At 46.6% G+C, this 18216-nt stretch overlaps 1 protein-coding gene across 1 annotated transcript in view; it reads left to right on the top strand.

Moving 5' to 3' along the window:
- Nucleotides 1-18216, top strand: part of csmd2 (CUB and Sushi multiple domains 2) — a 726975-nt gene that overhangs the window by 524477 nt on the left and 184282 nt on the right. The window contains exons 15-16 of the mRNA XM_065020074.1: nucleotides 3345-3425; nucleotides 4227-4340. Of these exons, the coding sequence (XP_064876146.1) occupies nucleotides 3345-3425; nucleotides 4227-4340 (195 nt within the window). The remainder of the gene's footprint in view (nucleotides 1-3344; nucleotides 3426-4226; nucleotides 4341-18216) is intronic.

Genomic DNA, 18216 nt, shown 5'->3' with positions numbered 1-18216 from the left:
CCAAAGGAGGTGTTGGATTGCTGGAGAGCGTGCTACGGGTGGGTGTTGTTATCGTGACCAGTGAGATATACCTACTGGAGAGCGTGCTACGGGTGGGTGTTGTTATAGTGACCAGTGAGATATACCTGCTGGAGAGCGTGCTACGGGTGGGTGTTGTTATAGTGACCAGTGAGATATACCTGCTGGAGCGCGTGCTACGGGTGGGTGTTGTTATGGTGACCAGTGAGATATACCTGCTGGAGTGCGTGCTACGGGTGGGTGTTGTTATGGTGACCAGTGAGATATACCTGCTGGAGAGCGTGCTACGGGTGGGTGTTGTTATAGTGACCAGTGAGATATACCTGCTGGAGAGCGTGCTACGGGTGGGTGTTGTTATAGTGACCAGTGAGATATACCTGCTGGAGCGCGTGCTACGGGTGGGTATTGTTATGGTGACCAGTGAGATATACCTGCTGGAGAGCGTGCTACGGGTGGGTGTTGTTATGGTGACCAGTGAGATATACCTGCTGGAGCGCGTGCTACGGGTGGGTATTGTTATCATGACCAGTGAGATATACCTGCTGGAGAGCGTGCTACGGGTGGGTATTGTTATGGTGACCAGTGAGATATACCTGCTGGAGAGCGTGCTACGGGTGGGTGTTGTTATGGTGACCAGTGAGATATACCTGCTGGAGCGCGTGCTACGGGTGGGTATTGTTATCATGACCAGTGAGATATACCTGCTGGAGAGCGTGCTACGGGTGGGTATTGTTATCGTGACCAGTGAGATATACATGCTGGAGCGCGTGCTACGGGTGGGTGTTGTTATGGTGACCAGTGAGATATACCTGCTGGAGAGCGTGCTACGGGTGGGTGTTGTTATGGTGACCAGTGAGATATACCTGCTGGAGCGCGTGCTACGGGTGGGTATTGTTATCGTGACCAGTGAGATATACCTGCTGGAGAGCGTGCTACGGGTGGGTATTGTTATCATGACCAGTGAGATATACCTGCTGGAGAGCGTGCTACGGGTGGGTATTGTTATGGTGACCAGTGAGATATACCTGCTGGAGAGCGTGCTACGGGTGGGTGTTGTTATGGTGACCAGTGAGATATACCTGCTGGAGCGCGTGCTACGGGTGGGTATTGTTATCATGACCAGTGAGATATACCTGCTGGAGAGCGTGCTACGGGTGGGTATTGTTATCGTGACCAGTGAGATATACCTGCTGGAGCGCGTGCTACGGGTGGGTGTTGTTATGGTGACCAGTGAGATATACCTGCTGGAGAGCGTGCTACGGGTGGGTGTTGTTATGGTGACCAGTGAGATATACCTGCTGGAGAGCGTGCTACGGGTGCGTGTTGTTATGGTGACCAGTGAGATATACCTGCTGGAGAGCGTGCTACGGTTGGGTGTTGTTATGGTGACCAGTGAGATATACCTGCTGGAGAGCGTGCTACGGGTGGGTGTTGTTATGGTGACCAGTGAGATATACCTGCTGGAGCGCGTGCTACGGGTGGGTGTTGTTATGGTGACCGGTGAGATATACCTGCTGGAGCGCGTGCTACGGGTGGGTGTTGTTATGGTGACCGGTGAGATATACCTGCTGGAGCGCGTGCTACGGGTGGGTGTTGTTATAGTGACCAGTGAGATATACCTGCTGGAGCGCGTGCTACGGGTGGGTGTTGTTATGGTGACCAGTGAGATATACCTGCTGGAGAGCGTGCTACGGGTGGGTGTTGTTATGGTGACCAGTGAGATATACCTGCTGGAGCGCGTGCTACTGGTGGGTGTTGTTATGGTGACCGGTGAGATATACCTGCTGGAGCGCGTGCTACGGGTGGGTGTTGTTATAGTGACCGGTGAGATATACCTGCTGGAGCTTGTGCTACGGGTGGGTGTTGTTATAGTGACCAGTGAGATATACCTGCTGGAGAGCGTGCTACGGGTGGGTGTTGTTATCGTGACCAGTGAGATATACCTGCTGGAGCGCGTGACCAGTGAGATATACCTGCTGGAGCGCGTGCTACGGGTGGGTGTTGTTATCGTGACCAGTGAGATATACCTGCTGGAGAGCGTGCTACGGGTGGGTGTTGTTATGGTGACCAGTGAGATATACCTGCTGGAGAGCGTGCTACGGGTGGGTGTTGTTATAGTGACCAGTGAGATATACCTGCTGGAGAGCGTGCTACGGGTGGGTGTTGTTATAGTGACCAGTGAGATATACCTGCTGGAGCGCGTGCTACGGGTGGGTGTTGTTATAGTGACCAGTGAGATATACCTGCTGGAGCGCGTGCTACGGGTGGGTGTTGTTATGGTGACCAGTGAGATATACCTGCTGGAGAGCGTGCTACGGGTGGGTGTTGTTATAGCGGGGTGGAGATGTTGTTGCCTACCCTCACCACCTGGGGGCGGCCCGTCAGGAAATCCAGTACCCAGTAATAGGGGTTGCGGATCATTTTAGAAAGAGAGGGTCCAGACTGTCTAGCCCAGCTGATTTGTAGGGGTCCAGGTTTTGCAACTATTTCAGAACTTCTGCTATCTGGATTTGGGTGAAGGGGCAGCTGGGGAGGCTTGGGCAAGTTGCTGCGGGGGGTGCAGAGCTGTTGGCCGGGGTTGCGGTAGCCAGGAGGAAAGCCGTAATTCTCAATTATCGTGGATTTATCGGTGGTGACAGTGTTACCTATCCTCAGTGCAGTTGGCAGCTTGGAGGAGGTGCTCTTATTCTTCATGGACTTTACAAAAAAAGCTTGGAAAAGCTAGCCTTTGATTTCCTAACTGACTGTGTGTACTGGTTCCTGACTTCCCTGAAAAGTTGCATATCGCGGGGACTATTTGATGCTAATGCAGTACGCCACAGGATGTTTTTGTGCTGGTCGAGGGCAGTCAGGTCTGGAGTGAACCAAGGGCTATATCTGTTCTTAGTTCTTCATTTTTTGAAAGGGGAATGCATATTTAAGATGTTGAGGAAATTACTTTTAAAGAGTGACCAGGCATCCTCTACTGACGGGATGAGGTCAATATCCTTCCAGGATTCCCGGGCCAGGGCGATTAGAAAGGCCTGCTCGCTGGAACGTTTGACAGTGATGAGGGGTGGTCGTTTGACCGTGGACCCATAGCGGATGCAGGCAATGAGGCAGTATTTGGATCACTGAGATCTTGATTGAAAACAGCAAAGGTTTATTTCGAGGGCAAGTTGGTCAGGATAAAATACATTTAAAAAATATTTCACATCACAAAATTAAGACATTTCAAATGTCATAGTAAGTGTTGTAATTAAGTCCCAAAGGGAATTTAAAATTATCATAAATATGGGTTGTAATTTACAATAGTGTTTGTTCTTTCTCTCTCTCTATCTCTCTAGCATACACACTCCAGTTCTGCCTGCCTCCCCCTATTATACCCAATGCTGACATCTTGATGGCCAGCAAGGAATTTAAAATTGGTAAGTCAACATGCATACACTCACACACACACACACACACACACACACACACACACACACACACACACACACACACAGCGTTGAGGAGAAACGGCTCCTCCATAGCAAGGACTAGACATTCAATTGAGCCATGGCTGATTCACTGCCAAACTACAGTACCCAGAGGGCCATGGGTGAACAGGAAATTAATAATGTTGACCCAAACAGAGCAAGAGGAGATTATGTTGCATTTGAAATGACAGATCACATTTAGCCTGCATCCCAAATGAAACTCTATTCCCTATATAGTGCACTACTTTAGACCAGGGCCCTATGGCACCCTATTCCCTATGTAGTGCACTACTTTAGACCAGGGCCCTATGGCACCCTATTCCCTATGTAGTGCACTACTTTAGACCAGGGCCCTATGGCACCCTATTCCCTATGTAGTGCACTACTTTAGACCAGGGCCCTATGGCACCCTATTCCCTATATAGTGCACTACTTTAGAACAGAGCCCTATGGCACCCTATTCCCTATATAGTACACTACTTTAGACTAGAGCCCTATGTAGACATTGAGAGAGACAGATACAAGATGGTCTCACATTATGGATTTGGGATGTTCCTCCTTTTCAGTTTGTGTGGATGAAATAATGAAGAAAAATGCACGTTACTTACTCTCTCTATCACCCCCCCCTATCTCCCTCCCTCCCTCCTCCCTCCCTCCCTCCCTCCTCCTTCCCACCCTCCCTCCCCTCCCCCCCTCCCTCCCTCCCTCCCCCCCTCCCTCCCTCCCTCCCTCCCTCCCTCCCTCCTCCAGGTGACATAGTGCGTTACAGGTGTCTACCAGGGTACCAGTTGAGTGGGAACAACATTCTGACCTGTCGTCTGGGGACTCACCTGGAGTTTCAGGGACCTCCACCCTCCTGTGAAGGTAAGAGGACTTTTCCTGATTAATAAGATCAATTAACAAGATTACCTGGACAGGGGTGACCTGATTCTAGATCAATTAACAGGATTACCTGGACAGGGGTGACCTGATTCTAGATCAATTAACAGGATTACCTGGACAGGGGTGACCTGATTCTAGATCAATTAACAGGATTACCTGGACAGGGGTGACCTGATTCTAGATCAATTAACAGGATTACCTGGACAGGGGTGACCTGATTCTAGATCAATTAACAGGATTACCTGGACAGGGGTGACCTGATTCTAGATCAATTAACAAGATTACCTGGACAGGGGTGACCTGAATCTAGATCAATTAACAGGATTACCTGGACAGGAGTGACCTGATTCTTGATAAATTAACAAGATTACCTGGGCAGGGGTGACCTGATTCTAGATCAATTAACAAGATTACCTGGACAGGGGTGACCTGATTCTAGATCAATTAACAAGATTACCTGGACAGGGGTTACCTGATTCTAGATCAATTCACAAGATTACCTGGACAGGGGTGACCTGATCCTAGATAATTTAACAAGATTACCTGGACAGGGGTGACCTGATTCTAGATCAATTAACAAGATTACCTGGACAGGGGTGACATGATTCTAGATCAATTAACAAGATTACCTGGACAGGGGTGACCTGATTCTAGATCAATTAACAAGATTACCTGGACAGGGGTGACCTGATTCTAGATCAATTAACAAGATTACCTGGACAGGGGTGACCTGATTCTAGATCAATTAACAAGATTACCTGGACAGGGGTAACCTGATTCTAGATCAATTAACAAGATTACCTGGACAGGGGTGACCTGATCCTAGATCAATTAACAATATTACCTGGACAGGGGTGACCTGTTCCTAGATCAATTAACAATATTACCTGGACAGGGGTGACCTGATTCTAGATCAATTAACAAGATTACCTGGACAGGGGTGACCTGATTCTAGATCAATTAACAGGATTACCTGGACAGGGGTGACCTGATTCTAGATCAATTAACAAGATTACCTGGACAGGGGTGACATGATTCTAGATCAATTAACAATATTACCTGGACAGGGGTGACCTGATCCTAGATCAATTAACAAGATTACCTGGACAGGGGTGACCTGATCCTAGATCAATTAACAAGATTACCTGGACAGGGGTGACCTGATCCTAGATTATTAACAAGATTACCTGGACAGGGGTGACCTGATTCTAGATCAATTAACAAGATTACCTGGACAGGGGTGACCTGATCCTAGATTAGCCCCTTCACTTCAAGGTGTTTTTACATCACTACATATATTTTTCTCCAGAAGACACATATTGTCATAATTCCTGACATAATATATATATGTAGTTTCCCATTGGTACCCATGTGTCCTGCATTTTAACTGCAAATAAATATTTCATTGATGTACATGGAACATTTGGATGGAAGATCTCACTGTGCAGGGGGATCAAAGAGCACCAATCCATCACACCTGACCCCATCTTAAACTGTCTCATAAAAACCTTACAATGCTCTCTCTCTCTCTCTCTCTCTCTCTCTCTCTCTCTCTCTCTCTCTCTCTCTCCCTCTCACACACACACATGTGCTCTCTCTCTCTCTCTCTCTCTCTGTCTCTCTCTCTCTCTCTCTCTCTCTCTCTCTCACACACACACATGTGCTCTCTCTCTCTCTCTCTCTCTCTCTCTCTCTCTCTCTCTCTCTCTCTCTCTCTCTCTCTCTCTCTCTCTCTCTCTCTCTCTCATAACACTTGCTGTCTCTTTTAAATGGGCTTTATTGGCATGGGAAACAAATGTTAACATTGCCAAACAAGTGGAGTAGCTAATATACACAAGTGAAATACACAATAAAAATGAACAGTAAACATTTCTCTCTCTCTCTCTCTCACACACACACATGTGCTCTCTCTCTCTCACTCTCTCTCTCTCTCAATTCAATTCAAGGGCTTTATTGGCATGGGAAACATGTGTTAATTAACATTGCCAAAGCAAGTGAGGTAGACAACATACAAAGTGAATATATAAAGTGAAAAACAACAAAAAGTAACAGTAAACATTACACATACAGAAGTTTCAAAACAGTAAAGACATTACAAATGTCATATTATATATATATATACAATGTACAAATAGTTAAAGGACACAAGATAAAATGAATAAGCATAAATATGGGTTGTATTTACAATGGTGTTTGTTCTTCACTGGTTGCCCTTTTCTCGTGGCAACAAGTCACAAATATTGCTGCTGTGATGGCACACTGTGGAATTTCACCCAAAAGATATGGGAGTTTTTCAAAATTGGATTTGTTTTCGAATTCTTTGTGGATCTGTGTAATCTGGGGGAAATATGTCTCTCTAATATGGTCATACATTGGGCAGGAGGTTAGGAAGTGCAGCTCAGTTTCCACCTCATTTTGTGGGCAGTGAGCACATAGCCTGTCTTCTCTTGAGAGCCATGTCTGCCTACGGCGGCCTTTCTCAATAGCAAGGCTATGCTCACTGAGTCTGTACATAGTCAAAGCTTTCCTTAATTTTGGGTCAGTCACAGTGGTCAGGTATTCTGCCGCTGTGTACTCTCTGTGTAGGGCCAAATAGCATTCTAGTTTGCTCTGTTTTTTGGTTAATTCTTTCCAATGTGTTAAGTAATTATCTTTTTGTTTTCTCATGATTTGGTTGGGTCTAATTGTGCTGTTGTCCTGGGGCTCTGTAGGGTGTGTTTGTGTTTGTGAACAGAGCCCCAGGACCAGCTTGCTTAGGGGACTCTTCTCCAGGTTCATCTCTCTGTAGGTGATGGCTTTGTAATGGAAGGTTTGTGAATCGCTTCCTTTTAGGTGGTTGTAGAATTTAACGGCTCTTTTCTGGATTTTGATAATTAGTGGGTATCGGCCTAATTCTGCTCTGCAGGCATTATTTGGTGTTTTACGTTGTACACGGAGGATATTTTTGCAGAATTCTGCGTGCAGAGTCTCAATTTGGTGTTTGTCCCATTTTGTGAAGTCTTGGTTGGTGAGCGGACCCCAGACCTCACAACCATAAAGGGCAATAGGCTCTATGACTGATTCAAGTATTTTTAGCCAAATCCTAATTGGTATGTTGAAATTTATGTTTCTTTTGATGGCATAGAATGCCCTTCTTGCCTTGTCTCTCAGATCGTTCACAGCTTTGTGGAAGTTACCTGTGGCGCTGATGTTTAGGCCAAGGTATGTATTTTTTTTTGTGTGCTCTAGGGCAACAGTGTCTAGATGGAATTTGTATTTGTGGTCCTGGTGACTGGACCTTTTTTGGAACACCATTATTTTGGTCTTACTGAGATTTACTGTCAGGGCCCAGGTCTGACAGAATCTGTGCATAAGATCTAGGTGCTGCTGTAGGCCCTCCTTGGTTGGTGACAGAAGCACCAGATCATCAGCAAACAGTAGACATTTGACTTCGGATTCTAGCAGGGGGAGGCCGGGTGCTGCAGACTTTTCTAGTGCCCGCGCCAATTCGTTGATATATATGTTGAAGAGGGTGGGGCTTAAGCTGCATCCCTGTCTAACCCCACGACCCTGTGTGAAGAAATGTGTGTGTTTTTTGCCAATTTTAACCGCACACTTGTTGTTTGTGTACATGGATTTTATAATGTCGTATGTTTTACCCCCAACACCACTTTCCATCAGTTTGTATAGCAGACCCTCATGCCAGGTTGAGTCGAAGGCTTTTATGAAATCAACAAAGCATGAGAAGACTTTGCCTTTGTTTTGGTTTGTTTGGTTGTCAATTAGGGTGTGCAGGGTGAATACATGGTCTGTTGTACGGTAATTTGGTAAAAAGCCAATTTGACATTTGCTCAGTACATTGTTTTCATTGAGGAAATGTACGAGTCTGCTGTTAATAATAATGCAGAGGATTTTCCCAAGGTTACTGTTGACACATATTCCACGGTAGTTATTGGGGTCAAATTTGTCTCCACTTTTGTGGATTGGGGTGATCAGTCCTTGGTTCCAAATATTGGGGAAGATGCCAGAGCTAAGTATGATGTTAAAGAGTTTTAGTATAGCCAATTGGAATTTGTTGTCTGTATATTTGATCATTTCATTGAGGATACCATCGACACCACAGGCCTTTTTGGGTTGAAGGGTTTTTATTTTGTCCTGTAACTCATTCAATGTAATTGGAGAATCCAGTGGGTTCTGGTAGTCTTTAATAGTTGATTCTAAGATCTGTATTTGATCATGTATATGTTTTTGCTCTTTGTTCTTTGTTATAGAAGCAAAAAGATTGGAGAAGTGGTTTATTCACACATCTCCATTTTGGATAGATAACTCTTTGTGTTGTTTGTTTAGAGTTTTCCAATTATCCCAGAAGTGGTTAGAGTCTATGGATTCTTCAATTACATTGAGCTGATTTCTGACGTGCTGTTCCTTCTTTTTCCGTAGTGTATTTCTGTATTGTTTTAGTGATTCACCATAGTGAAGGCGTAGACTCAGGTTTTCCGGGTCTCTATGTTTTTGGTTGGACAGGTTTCTCAATTTCTTTCTTAGATTTTTGCATTCTTCATCAAACCATTTGTCATTATTGTTCATTTTTTTCGGTTTTCTATTTGAGATTTTTAGATTTGATAGGGAAGCTCTCTCTCTCTCTCTCTCTCTCTCTGTGTGCTGTGCTGTTGTGTCCCACGAGACTGTTGAGTTGTCATACACGTCGTAAAGCCGTAAAGTCAACCTCCCCAAGGACCCGATGATAGCCTTGTTCCTACAATACTAAGGTGTGATAATGGGGAGAATGCTTCCTCAGGGACCCACTCAGTGGCTCAATGACAGACACTATTCTCTCTCTCCGTCTCTCGGCAAACACTGATCTCTCTCTCTCTCTCTCTCTCTCACTATATACAGTGCATTCGGAAAGTACTCAGACCTCTTGACTTTTTCCATGTTGGCACATTTAAAAAGTTGGCACATTTATAAAAAGTTTCAAATATAACTACCTAATTTACGTAAGTATTCAGATCCTTTGCTATGAGACTTGAAATTGAGCTCAGGTGCATCCTGTTTCCTTTGATCATCCTTGAGATGTTTCTACAATTTGATTGGACTCCACCTGTGGTAAATTCAAATGATTGGACATGATTTGGAAAGGCACACACCTGTCTATATAACACACCTGTCTATATAAGGTCCCACAGTTGACAGTGTATGTTAGAGCAAAAACCAAACCATGAGGTCGAAGGAATTGTCCGTAGAGCTCCGAGACAGGATTGTGTCGAGGCACACATCTGGGGAAGGGTACCAAAATATTTCTTCAGCATCGAAGGTCCCCAAGAACACAGTGGCCTTCATCATTCTTAAACGCTAGTAAAACCAAATGCATGCTTTTCAACCGTTCGCTGCCCGCACCCGTCCGACTAGCATCACCACCCTGAATGGTTCCGACCCAATCGCTGCAGCTGTACATAGCTGTACATAGTCCATCTGTAAATAGCCCATCCAATCTACCTAGCTTATGCCCATACTGTTTATATTGATTTACGTTTCTGTTATTTTGCACACCAGTATCTCTACCTGCACATGACCATCTGCTCATTTATCACTCCAGTGTTAATCTGCTAAATTGTAATTATTCGCCTACCTCCTCATGCCTTTTGCACACAATGTATATAGACTCTCTTTTTTTTCTACTGTGTTATTGACTTGTTAATTGTTTACTCCATGTGTAACTCTGTGTTGTCTGTTCACGCTCCTATGCTTTATCTTGGCCAGGTCACAGTTGTAAATGAGAACTTGTTCTCAACTTGCCTACCTGGTTAAATAAAGGTGAAATAAAAAAAATATTTAAAAAATTCTTAAATGGAAGAAGTTTGGAACCACCAAGACTCTTCCTAGAGCTTGACAGCACCTAAAGTATTCTCAAGCCATGAGAAACAAGATTCTCTGGTCTGATTAAACCAAGTTTGAACTCTTTGGCCTGAATGACAAGAGTGAGGACACCAGGGAGGACACCTGGCACCATCCCTATGGTGAAGCATGGTGGTGGCAGCATCAAGGTGTGGGGCTGTTTTTCAGCGGCAGGGACTGGGAGACTAGTCAGGATCGAGGGAAACATGAACGGAGCAAAGTACAGAGAGATTATTGATGAAAACCTGCTCAGGATCTGACTTGGGCGAAGGTTCACCTTCCAACAGGACAACGACCCTAAGCACACAGCCAAGACAATGCAAGAGTGGCTTCAGGACAAGTCTCTGAATATTCTTGAGTGGTCCAACCAGATCCCGGACTCATACCCAGGAAAACTCGAGGCCGTCATCGCTGCCGAAGGTACTTCAACAAAGTACTGAGTAAAGGGTCTGAATACTTATGTAAAAGTCATGTTTTCTTTTATAAATACTTTCCGGACTGTATCTCTTCTGTTCTCCCTCCCCTCACATCACCAGTAGGATTTCAGCTGTTATAAAAACCTCATGAAACACGGTATATGTATCATTCATTAAATTCATGTTAATCTGGAGAAAATGCAAATGCACTCAGCATGTGGGAATTAGGCATAAGAGAATGGATGGTGAGAGAAAGAAATTACGAGAGAGGGAGAGAGAGTGGGAAAGAAACAGAGAGAGTGGGACAGAAACAGAGAGAGTGGGACGGAAACAGAGAGACAGTGGGACAGAAACTGAGAGAGTGGGACAGAAACTGAGAGAGTGGGACAGAAAGTGAGAGAGTGGGACAGAAACTGAGAGAGTGGGACAGAAACTGAGAGTGTCACGCCTTGGTCTTAGTATTTTGTGTTTTCTTTAATTGCTTGTTCAGGCCAGGGTGTGACATGCGTTTATTGTGTTGTGGTGTGTTTTGTATTGATGTTTAGTAGGTATTGGGATTGCGGCTGAGTAGGGGTGTCTAGAGTAGGCTTGGCTGCCTGAGGCGGTTCTCAATCAGAGTCAGGTGATTCTCGTTGTCTCTGATTGGGAACCATATTTAGGTAGCCTGGGTTTCACTGTGTATTTTGTGGGTGATTGTTCCTGTCTTAGTGTTTGCACCAGATAGGGCTGTTTCGGTTTTCGTTACGTTTATTGTTTTTGTAGTGTTTGTGTTATTTTCGTGTTTACGTTTGTTTGAATAAACATGGATCGCAATCTACACGCTGCGTTTTGGTCCGACTCTCCTTCACCACACCTAGAAAGCTGTTACAGAGAGTGGGACAGAAACTGAGAGAGTGGGACAGAAACTGAGAGAGGTAGCAGAAAGAGTGGGACAGAAACTGAGAGAGTGGGACAGAAACTGAGAGAGTGGGACAGAAACAGAGAGAGTGGGACAGAAACTGAAAGAGTGGGACAGAAACAGAGAGAGTGGGACAGAAACTGAAAGAGTGGGACAGAAACAGAGAGAGTGGGACAGAAACTGAGAGAGTGGGACAGAAACTGAGAGAGTGGGACAGAAACAGAGAGAGTGGGACAGAAACAGAGAGAGTGGGACAGAAACAGAGAGAGTGGGACAGAAACTGAAAGAGTGGGACAGAAACTGAAAGAGTGGGACAGAAACTGAGAGAGTGGGACAGAAACTGAAAGAGTGAGACAGAGTGGGACAGAAACTGAAAGAGTGGGACAGAAACTGAGAGAGTGGGACAGAGAGAGTGGGACAGAAACAGAGAGAGTGGGACAGAGAGAGTGGGACAGAAACAGGGAGAGTGGGACAGAGAGAGTGGGACAGAGAGAGTGGGACAGAGAGAGTGGGACAGAGAGCGTGGGACAGAGAGAGTGGGACAGAGAGAGTGGGACAGAGAGAGTGGGACAGAGAGAGTGGGACAGAGAGAGTGGGACAGAGAGCGTGGGACAGAGAGAGTGGGACAGAGAGAGTGGGACAGAGAGAGTGGGACAGAGAGAGTGGGACAGAAACTGAGAGATGGAGCAGACTGTGCGGCAAAAGGCTTGTGCCTCCTCACCCTTCATGTTGTCATTCATCTGGCCTGCTAATAGTTTCCCCTGTGGTGAAGGAACCTTTATACCCAGGGCCAACAGTTCCAGTTGACACAGTCCACAACCTGTCACTCAGAGAGAGGTTTGGGAGAAGGAAGGAGAGAGAGAGAGGTGGGGGAGAGGAGGTGGGGAGAGGGAAGAGAGAGAGAGAGAGGTGGGGAAAGGGAAGGAGAGAGAGAGAGGTGGGGAGAGGGAAGGAGAGAGAGAGAGAGGTGGGAGAGAGAGAGAGGTGGGGAAGAGGGAAGGAGAGAGAGAGAGGTGGGGGAGAGGGAAGGAGAGAGAGAGAGAGAGAGGTGGGGGAAAGGGAAGGAGAGAGAGAGAGGTGGGGAGAGGGAAGGAGAGAGAGAGAGAGGTGGGAGAGAGGGAAGAGAGAGAGAGAGAGAGAGGTGGGGGAAAGGGAAGGAGAGAGAGAGAGGTGGGGAGAGGGAAGAGAGAGAGAGAGAGAGAGGTGGGGGAAAGGGAAGGAGAGAGAGAGAGGTGGGGAAGAGGGAAGGAGAGAGAGGGAGAGGGAAGGAGAGAGAGAGAGGTGGGGGAGAGGGAAGGAGAGAGAGAGAGAGAGAGAGAGAGAGAGGTGGGGAAGAGGGAAGGGGGAGAGAGAGAGAGGTGGGGAAGAGGGAAGGGGAGAGAGAGAGGTGGGGGAGAGGTAAGGGAGAGAGAGAGAGAGAGAGGTGGGGGAAAGGGAAGGAGAGAGAGAGAGGTGGGGAGAGGGAAGGAGAGAGAGAGAGAGGTGGGAGAGAGAGAGAGGTGGGGAAGAGGGAAGGAGAGAGAGGGAGAGGGAAGGAGAGAGAGAGAGGTGGGGGAGAGGGAAGGAGAGAGAGAGAGAGGTGGGGAAGAGGGAAGGAGAGAGAGAGAGGTGGGGAGAGGGAAGGAGAGAGAGAGAGAGAGAGGTGGGGGAAAGGGAAGGAGAGAGAGAGAGGTGGGGGAGGGAAGAGAAAGAGAGAGAGGTGGGAGAGAGAGAGGTGGGGAAGAGGGAAGGAGAGAGAGGGAGAGGGAAGGAGAGAGAGAGAGGTGGGGGAGAGGGAAGGAGAGAGAGAGAGAGAGAGAGAGGTGGGGAAGAGGGAAGGGGAGAGAGAGAGAGGTGGGGAAGAGGGAAGGGGAGAGAGAGAGGTGGGGGAGAGGTAAGGAGAGAGAGAGAGAGAGGGAGAGATGTATGACCATATTAGAGACACATATTTCCCTCAGATTACACAGATCCACAGAGAATTAGAAAACAAACCCAATTTTGATAAACTCCCACATCTACTGGGTGAAATACCACAGTATTACAGCAGCAAGATGTGTGACCTGTTGCCACAAGAAAAGGGGCAACCAGTGAAGAACAAACACCATTGTAAATACAACCCATATTTATGTGTATTTATTTTCCCTTTTGTAGTTGAACTATTTGCACATAATATGACATTTGAAATGTCTTTATTATTTTGGGGTTTCTGTGAGTGTAATGTTTACTGTTTTATTGTTTATTTTCACTTTTGTTATCTATTTCAAACATATGTTTCCCATGCTAATAAAGCCCCTTCAATATAAATTGAAATTAAATTGAGAGGAGTGGGGGATAGAGAGGATAGGAGGGAGAGAAGAGAGAGAAGTATGAGAGAATGTGAGTACTTGAATGAAAGAGATTTTTCAATAAGAATCAGAGGAGCAAAGAGGCCCTAGAGGAAACAGTGAGGGAAGGGGGGGGTGGAGGGAGGGGGAGGGAGGGAGGGAGGGAGGGAGGGAGGGGAAAGGAGAGAGAGAGGTGGGGGAGAGATAAGGAGAGAGAGAGAGGTGGGGGAGAGTTAAGGAGAGAGAGAGAGAGAGAGGGAGAGGGAGAGGGAGAGTTTAGAAAGCTGGAGAAGAAAGAAAGAGACTGCCAACTGAGCACAAGGATCAAGACTAGGGGGAGGAGGGGAATCTGCCTAAGAAAGAGAAAGAGAGATTCTTTTTTTTTCAAACCCCATTGGACGAGGTCAGAGGGGAGGGACCTCTGGCTTTCTCATCCAACGGGTTTTGATAAGGAGGTGAGGAGAGAGGAGGCGAGGTTTCGCAATTGAGATTCTCCCAGGGAGTTGGAGGGCAGTGAGGAGCTCATTGAAATGCAGGGGATATCCAAGCTGCAGCTGCAACTATCAAATCACTGCTTTTAGCCTTGACAACTGCACCACACACATGGACACACGCACGTACATGCACACGGACACACTGAGGAGGCGCGCGCACACACTCACCCCATCCCACGTGTCTGGTTCCTATATGTGATCTGCGTGGGCAGATTACACACGATGGTGGAATCACTGTTCTAATTCTGTAGTGAAGTTTCAGTTAGCCAACTGGTTCTCTCTCTCTGTCTCTCTCTGTCTCTCTCTGTCTCTCTCTCTCTCTCTCTCTCTCTCTCTCTCTCTCTCTCTCTCTCTCTCTCTCTCTCCCTCTCCCTCTCCCTCCCTCTCTCTCTCAGATTATTCAAAGTTACCACCTTTTGCCTTGATGAAAGCGTTGCACTCTCTATGCCAGTCTCTCAACCAGCTTCACCTGGAATGCTTTTCCAACAGTCTTGAAAGATATCACATATGTCACATATGCTGAGCACTTTTTGGCTGATTTTCCTTTCTATCTGTGGTCCAACTTCTCCCAAACCATCTCAAATTGGTTGAGGTCGGGTGATTGTGGAGGCAGCACTCAATCACTCTCCTTCTTGGTCAATTTTCCCTTACACAGCCTGTAGGTGTGTTGGGTCATTGTCCTGTTGAAAAACAAATGATAGTCCCACTAAACGCAAACCGGATGTTATGTTGTATCACTGTGGAATGTTGTGGTAGTCATGCTGGTTAGTTGTGCCGTGAATTCTAAATAAATCACTGACAGTGTCACCAGCAAAGCACCCCCACACCATCACACCTCCTCCTCCATGCTTCATGTTAGGAACCACACATGCGGAGATCATCCATTCACCTACTCTGCGTCTCACAAAGACCTCGATTGGAACCAAAAGTCCCAGTCTGTGTAAACGTGCCTCAGGAGACAATCTAGAGCTGCCCACTTGCTCCGGAGCAGGAGGTCCATGGGTACCGGAGGAGGAGGTCCATGGGCTCCGGAGGAGGAGGTCCATGGGCTCCGGAGGAGGAGGTCCATGGGCTCTGGAGGAGGAGGTCCATGGGCTGCGGAGGAGGAGGTCCATGGGCTGCGGAGGAGGAGGTCCATGGGCTCCGGAGGAGGAGGTCCATGGGCTCTGGAGGAGGAGGTCCATGGGCTCTGGAGGAGGAGGTCCATGGGCAGCTACCGGGCTTTAATTCTCTCCGATAATCTGTGAAGGGTCGAAAAGGGACTCCAGGTTCTTGTGCAAAAAATGATTTTGAAGTTTTTGAGGTTTTGACGCAGCCGAAGTAGCTTCCGGACACCGGAGAATCGAACACCTTCCTTACCTCCACCATGAAATCCTCCAGACTAAGTATTGTTTCTCCCACACCATTTTCTCAAAAGTTTACAAGTTTATTGACTTTCAAAACTGTACCGTATGATATATCATATTTCTAGCTCTGAGTTTCTTTTATCCAATGTAAAAAATACTATTTCAATTGTTACTAAATAAGACCAAATCGAACCAAATCGAACCGGTCGCAAATATTGTTCAAATATTGTTTGCAAGTCTCTTTCATTTTTGTAATTTTGTTATCGATCTTTCCCTTTTTTCCCCCAATTTTCACCTAAAATGACGTACCTAAATCTAACTGCCTTTAGCTCAGGCCCTGAAGCAAGGATATGCATATTCTTACCATTTGAAAGGAAACACTTTGAAGTTTGTGGAAATGTGAAAGGAGTGTCGTAGAATATAACACAATATATCTGGTAAAAGATAATACAAAGAAAAAAAATCTATTGTTCTTTTGCATCTATGAACTGCAAGAGAAAAGCCATAATGTATTATTCCAGCCCAGGTGCAATTTAGATTTTGGCCACTAGGTGGCAGCAGTGACTGTGCAAAGTTTTAGACTGATCCAATGAACCATTGCATTTCTGTTTCAAAATGTTGTATCAAGACTGCCCAAATGTGCCTAATTTGTTTATTAATAACTTTTCATGTTCCAAATTGTCCACCCTCTCAAACAATAGCATGGTATTATTTCACTGTAATAGCTACTGTAAACTAGACAGTGCAGGTTAACAAGAATTTAAGCTTTCTGCCAATATCAGATATGTCTATGTCCTGGGATTTTTTCTTGTTACTTTCAACCGCATGCTAAAGCCACATTAGCCTAGTTAGCTCAAGCTGTTTTTCCAGTCTCTCAGTCACAGCTTTGATACACCTGTACTGTCTCTGCCTTCTAGATGCTGGTTGGGTGAACAGGTGACCTTCTAGATGGTAGTTGGGTGAACAGGTGACCTTCTAGATGGTAGTTGGGTGAACAGGTGACCTTCTAGATGGTAGTTGGGTGAACAGGTGACCTTCTAGATGGTAGTTGGGTGAACAGGTCACCTTCTAGATGGTAGTTGGGTGAACAGGTGACCTTCTAGATGGTAGTTGGGTGTACAGGTGACCTTCTAGATGGTAGTTGGGTGAACAGGTGACCGTACCACCCACTGGAGGGCCTTGCTGTACCAGGAGGCAATACAGCCTGACAGGAAGCTGTCATCTGTAGAAGTTGGTGAGGTTCTTAGGGGCCAAAGCCACATTTCTTCAGCCTCACCATACTGTCTGTGTGAATGGCCCATTTCAGGTTTGTGGATGTCCTATATCTATATATATATATATATACCTATATATGTGTAGCCAAAACTGTTTGAACATACAGACAAAAGTTGCCAGATCGCCTTCAGACAAGTTCCAAGACTCTTGTGGGTCGTAGAGCACAACGGATAGAGCACAACGGATAGAGCACAACGGATAGAGCACAGCGGATAGAGCACAACGGATAGAGCACAACGGATAGAGCACAACGGATAGAGCACAACGGATAGAGCACAACGGATAGAGCACAACGGATAGAGCACAGCGGATAGAGCACAGCGGATAGAGCACAACGGATAGAGCACAACGGATAGAGCACAACGGATAGAGCACAACGGATAGAGCATTCCAGCTAAATCTCTGTCTCTCTCTCTGTCTCTCTGTCTCTCTCTGTCTCTCTCTCTCTCTCTCTGTGTCTCTGTCTCTGTCTCTGTCCCTCTCTCTCTCTGTCTCTCTCTGTGTCTCTCTCTCTGTCTCTCTCTCTGTCTCTCTCTGTCTCTCTCTCTGTGTCTCTGTCTCTGTCTCTCTCTCTCTGTCTCTGTCTCTCTCTCTCTGTCTCTCTTTACATTTACATTTAAGTCATTTAGCAGACACTCTTATCCAGAGCGACTTACAAATTGGTGCATTCACCTTATGACCTCCAGTGGAACAGTAGTGCATCTAAATCTTTTCAGGGGGAGGGGGGGTGAGAGGGATTACTTTATCCTATCCTAGGTATTCCTTAAAGAGGTGGGGTTTCAGGTGTCTCCGGAAGGTGGTGATTGACTCCGCTGTCCTGGCGTCGTGAGGGAGTTTGTTCCACCATTGGGGGGCCAGAGCAGCGAACAGTTTTGACTGGGCTGAGCGGGAACTGTACTTCCTCAGTGGTAGGGAGGCGAGCAGGCCAGAGGTGGATGAACGCAGTGCCCTTGTTTGGGTGTAGGGCCTGATCAGAGCCTGGAGGTACTGAGGTGCCGTTCCCTCACAGCTCCGTAGGCAAGCACCATGGTCTTGTAGCGGATGCGAGCTTCAACTGGAAGCCAGTGGAGGGAGCGGAGGAGCGGGGTGACGTGAGAGAACTTGGGAAGGTTGAACACCAGACGGGCTGCGGCGTTCTGGATGAGTTGTAGGGGTTTAATGGCACAGGCAGGGAGCCCAGCCAACAGCGAGTTGCAGTAATCCAGACGGGAGATGACAAGTGCCTGGATTAGGACCTGCGCCGCTTCCTGTG

Source organism: Oncorhynchus nerka, linkage group LG7 (genome assembly GCF_034236695.1).
Source record: "Oncorhynchus nerka isolate Pitt River linkage group LG7, Oner_Uvic_2.0, whole genome shotgun sequence".
Taxonomy (NCBI): Eukaryota; Metazoa; Chordata; class Actinopteri; order Salmoniformes; family Salmonidae; genus Oncorhynchus; species Oncorhynchus nerka.
The sequence above is the reverse complement of the archived record's forward strand: the minus strand, read 5'-3'. Positions and strand labels throughout refer to the sequence as shown.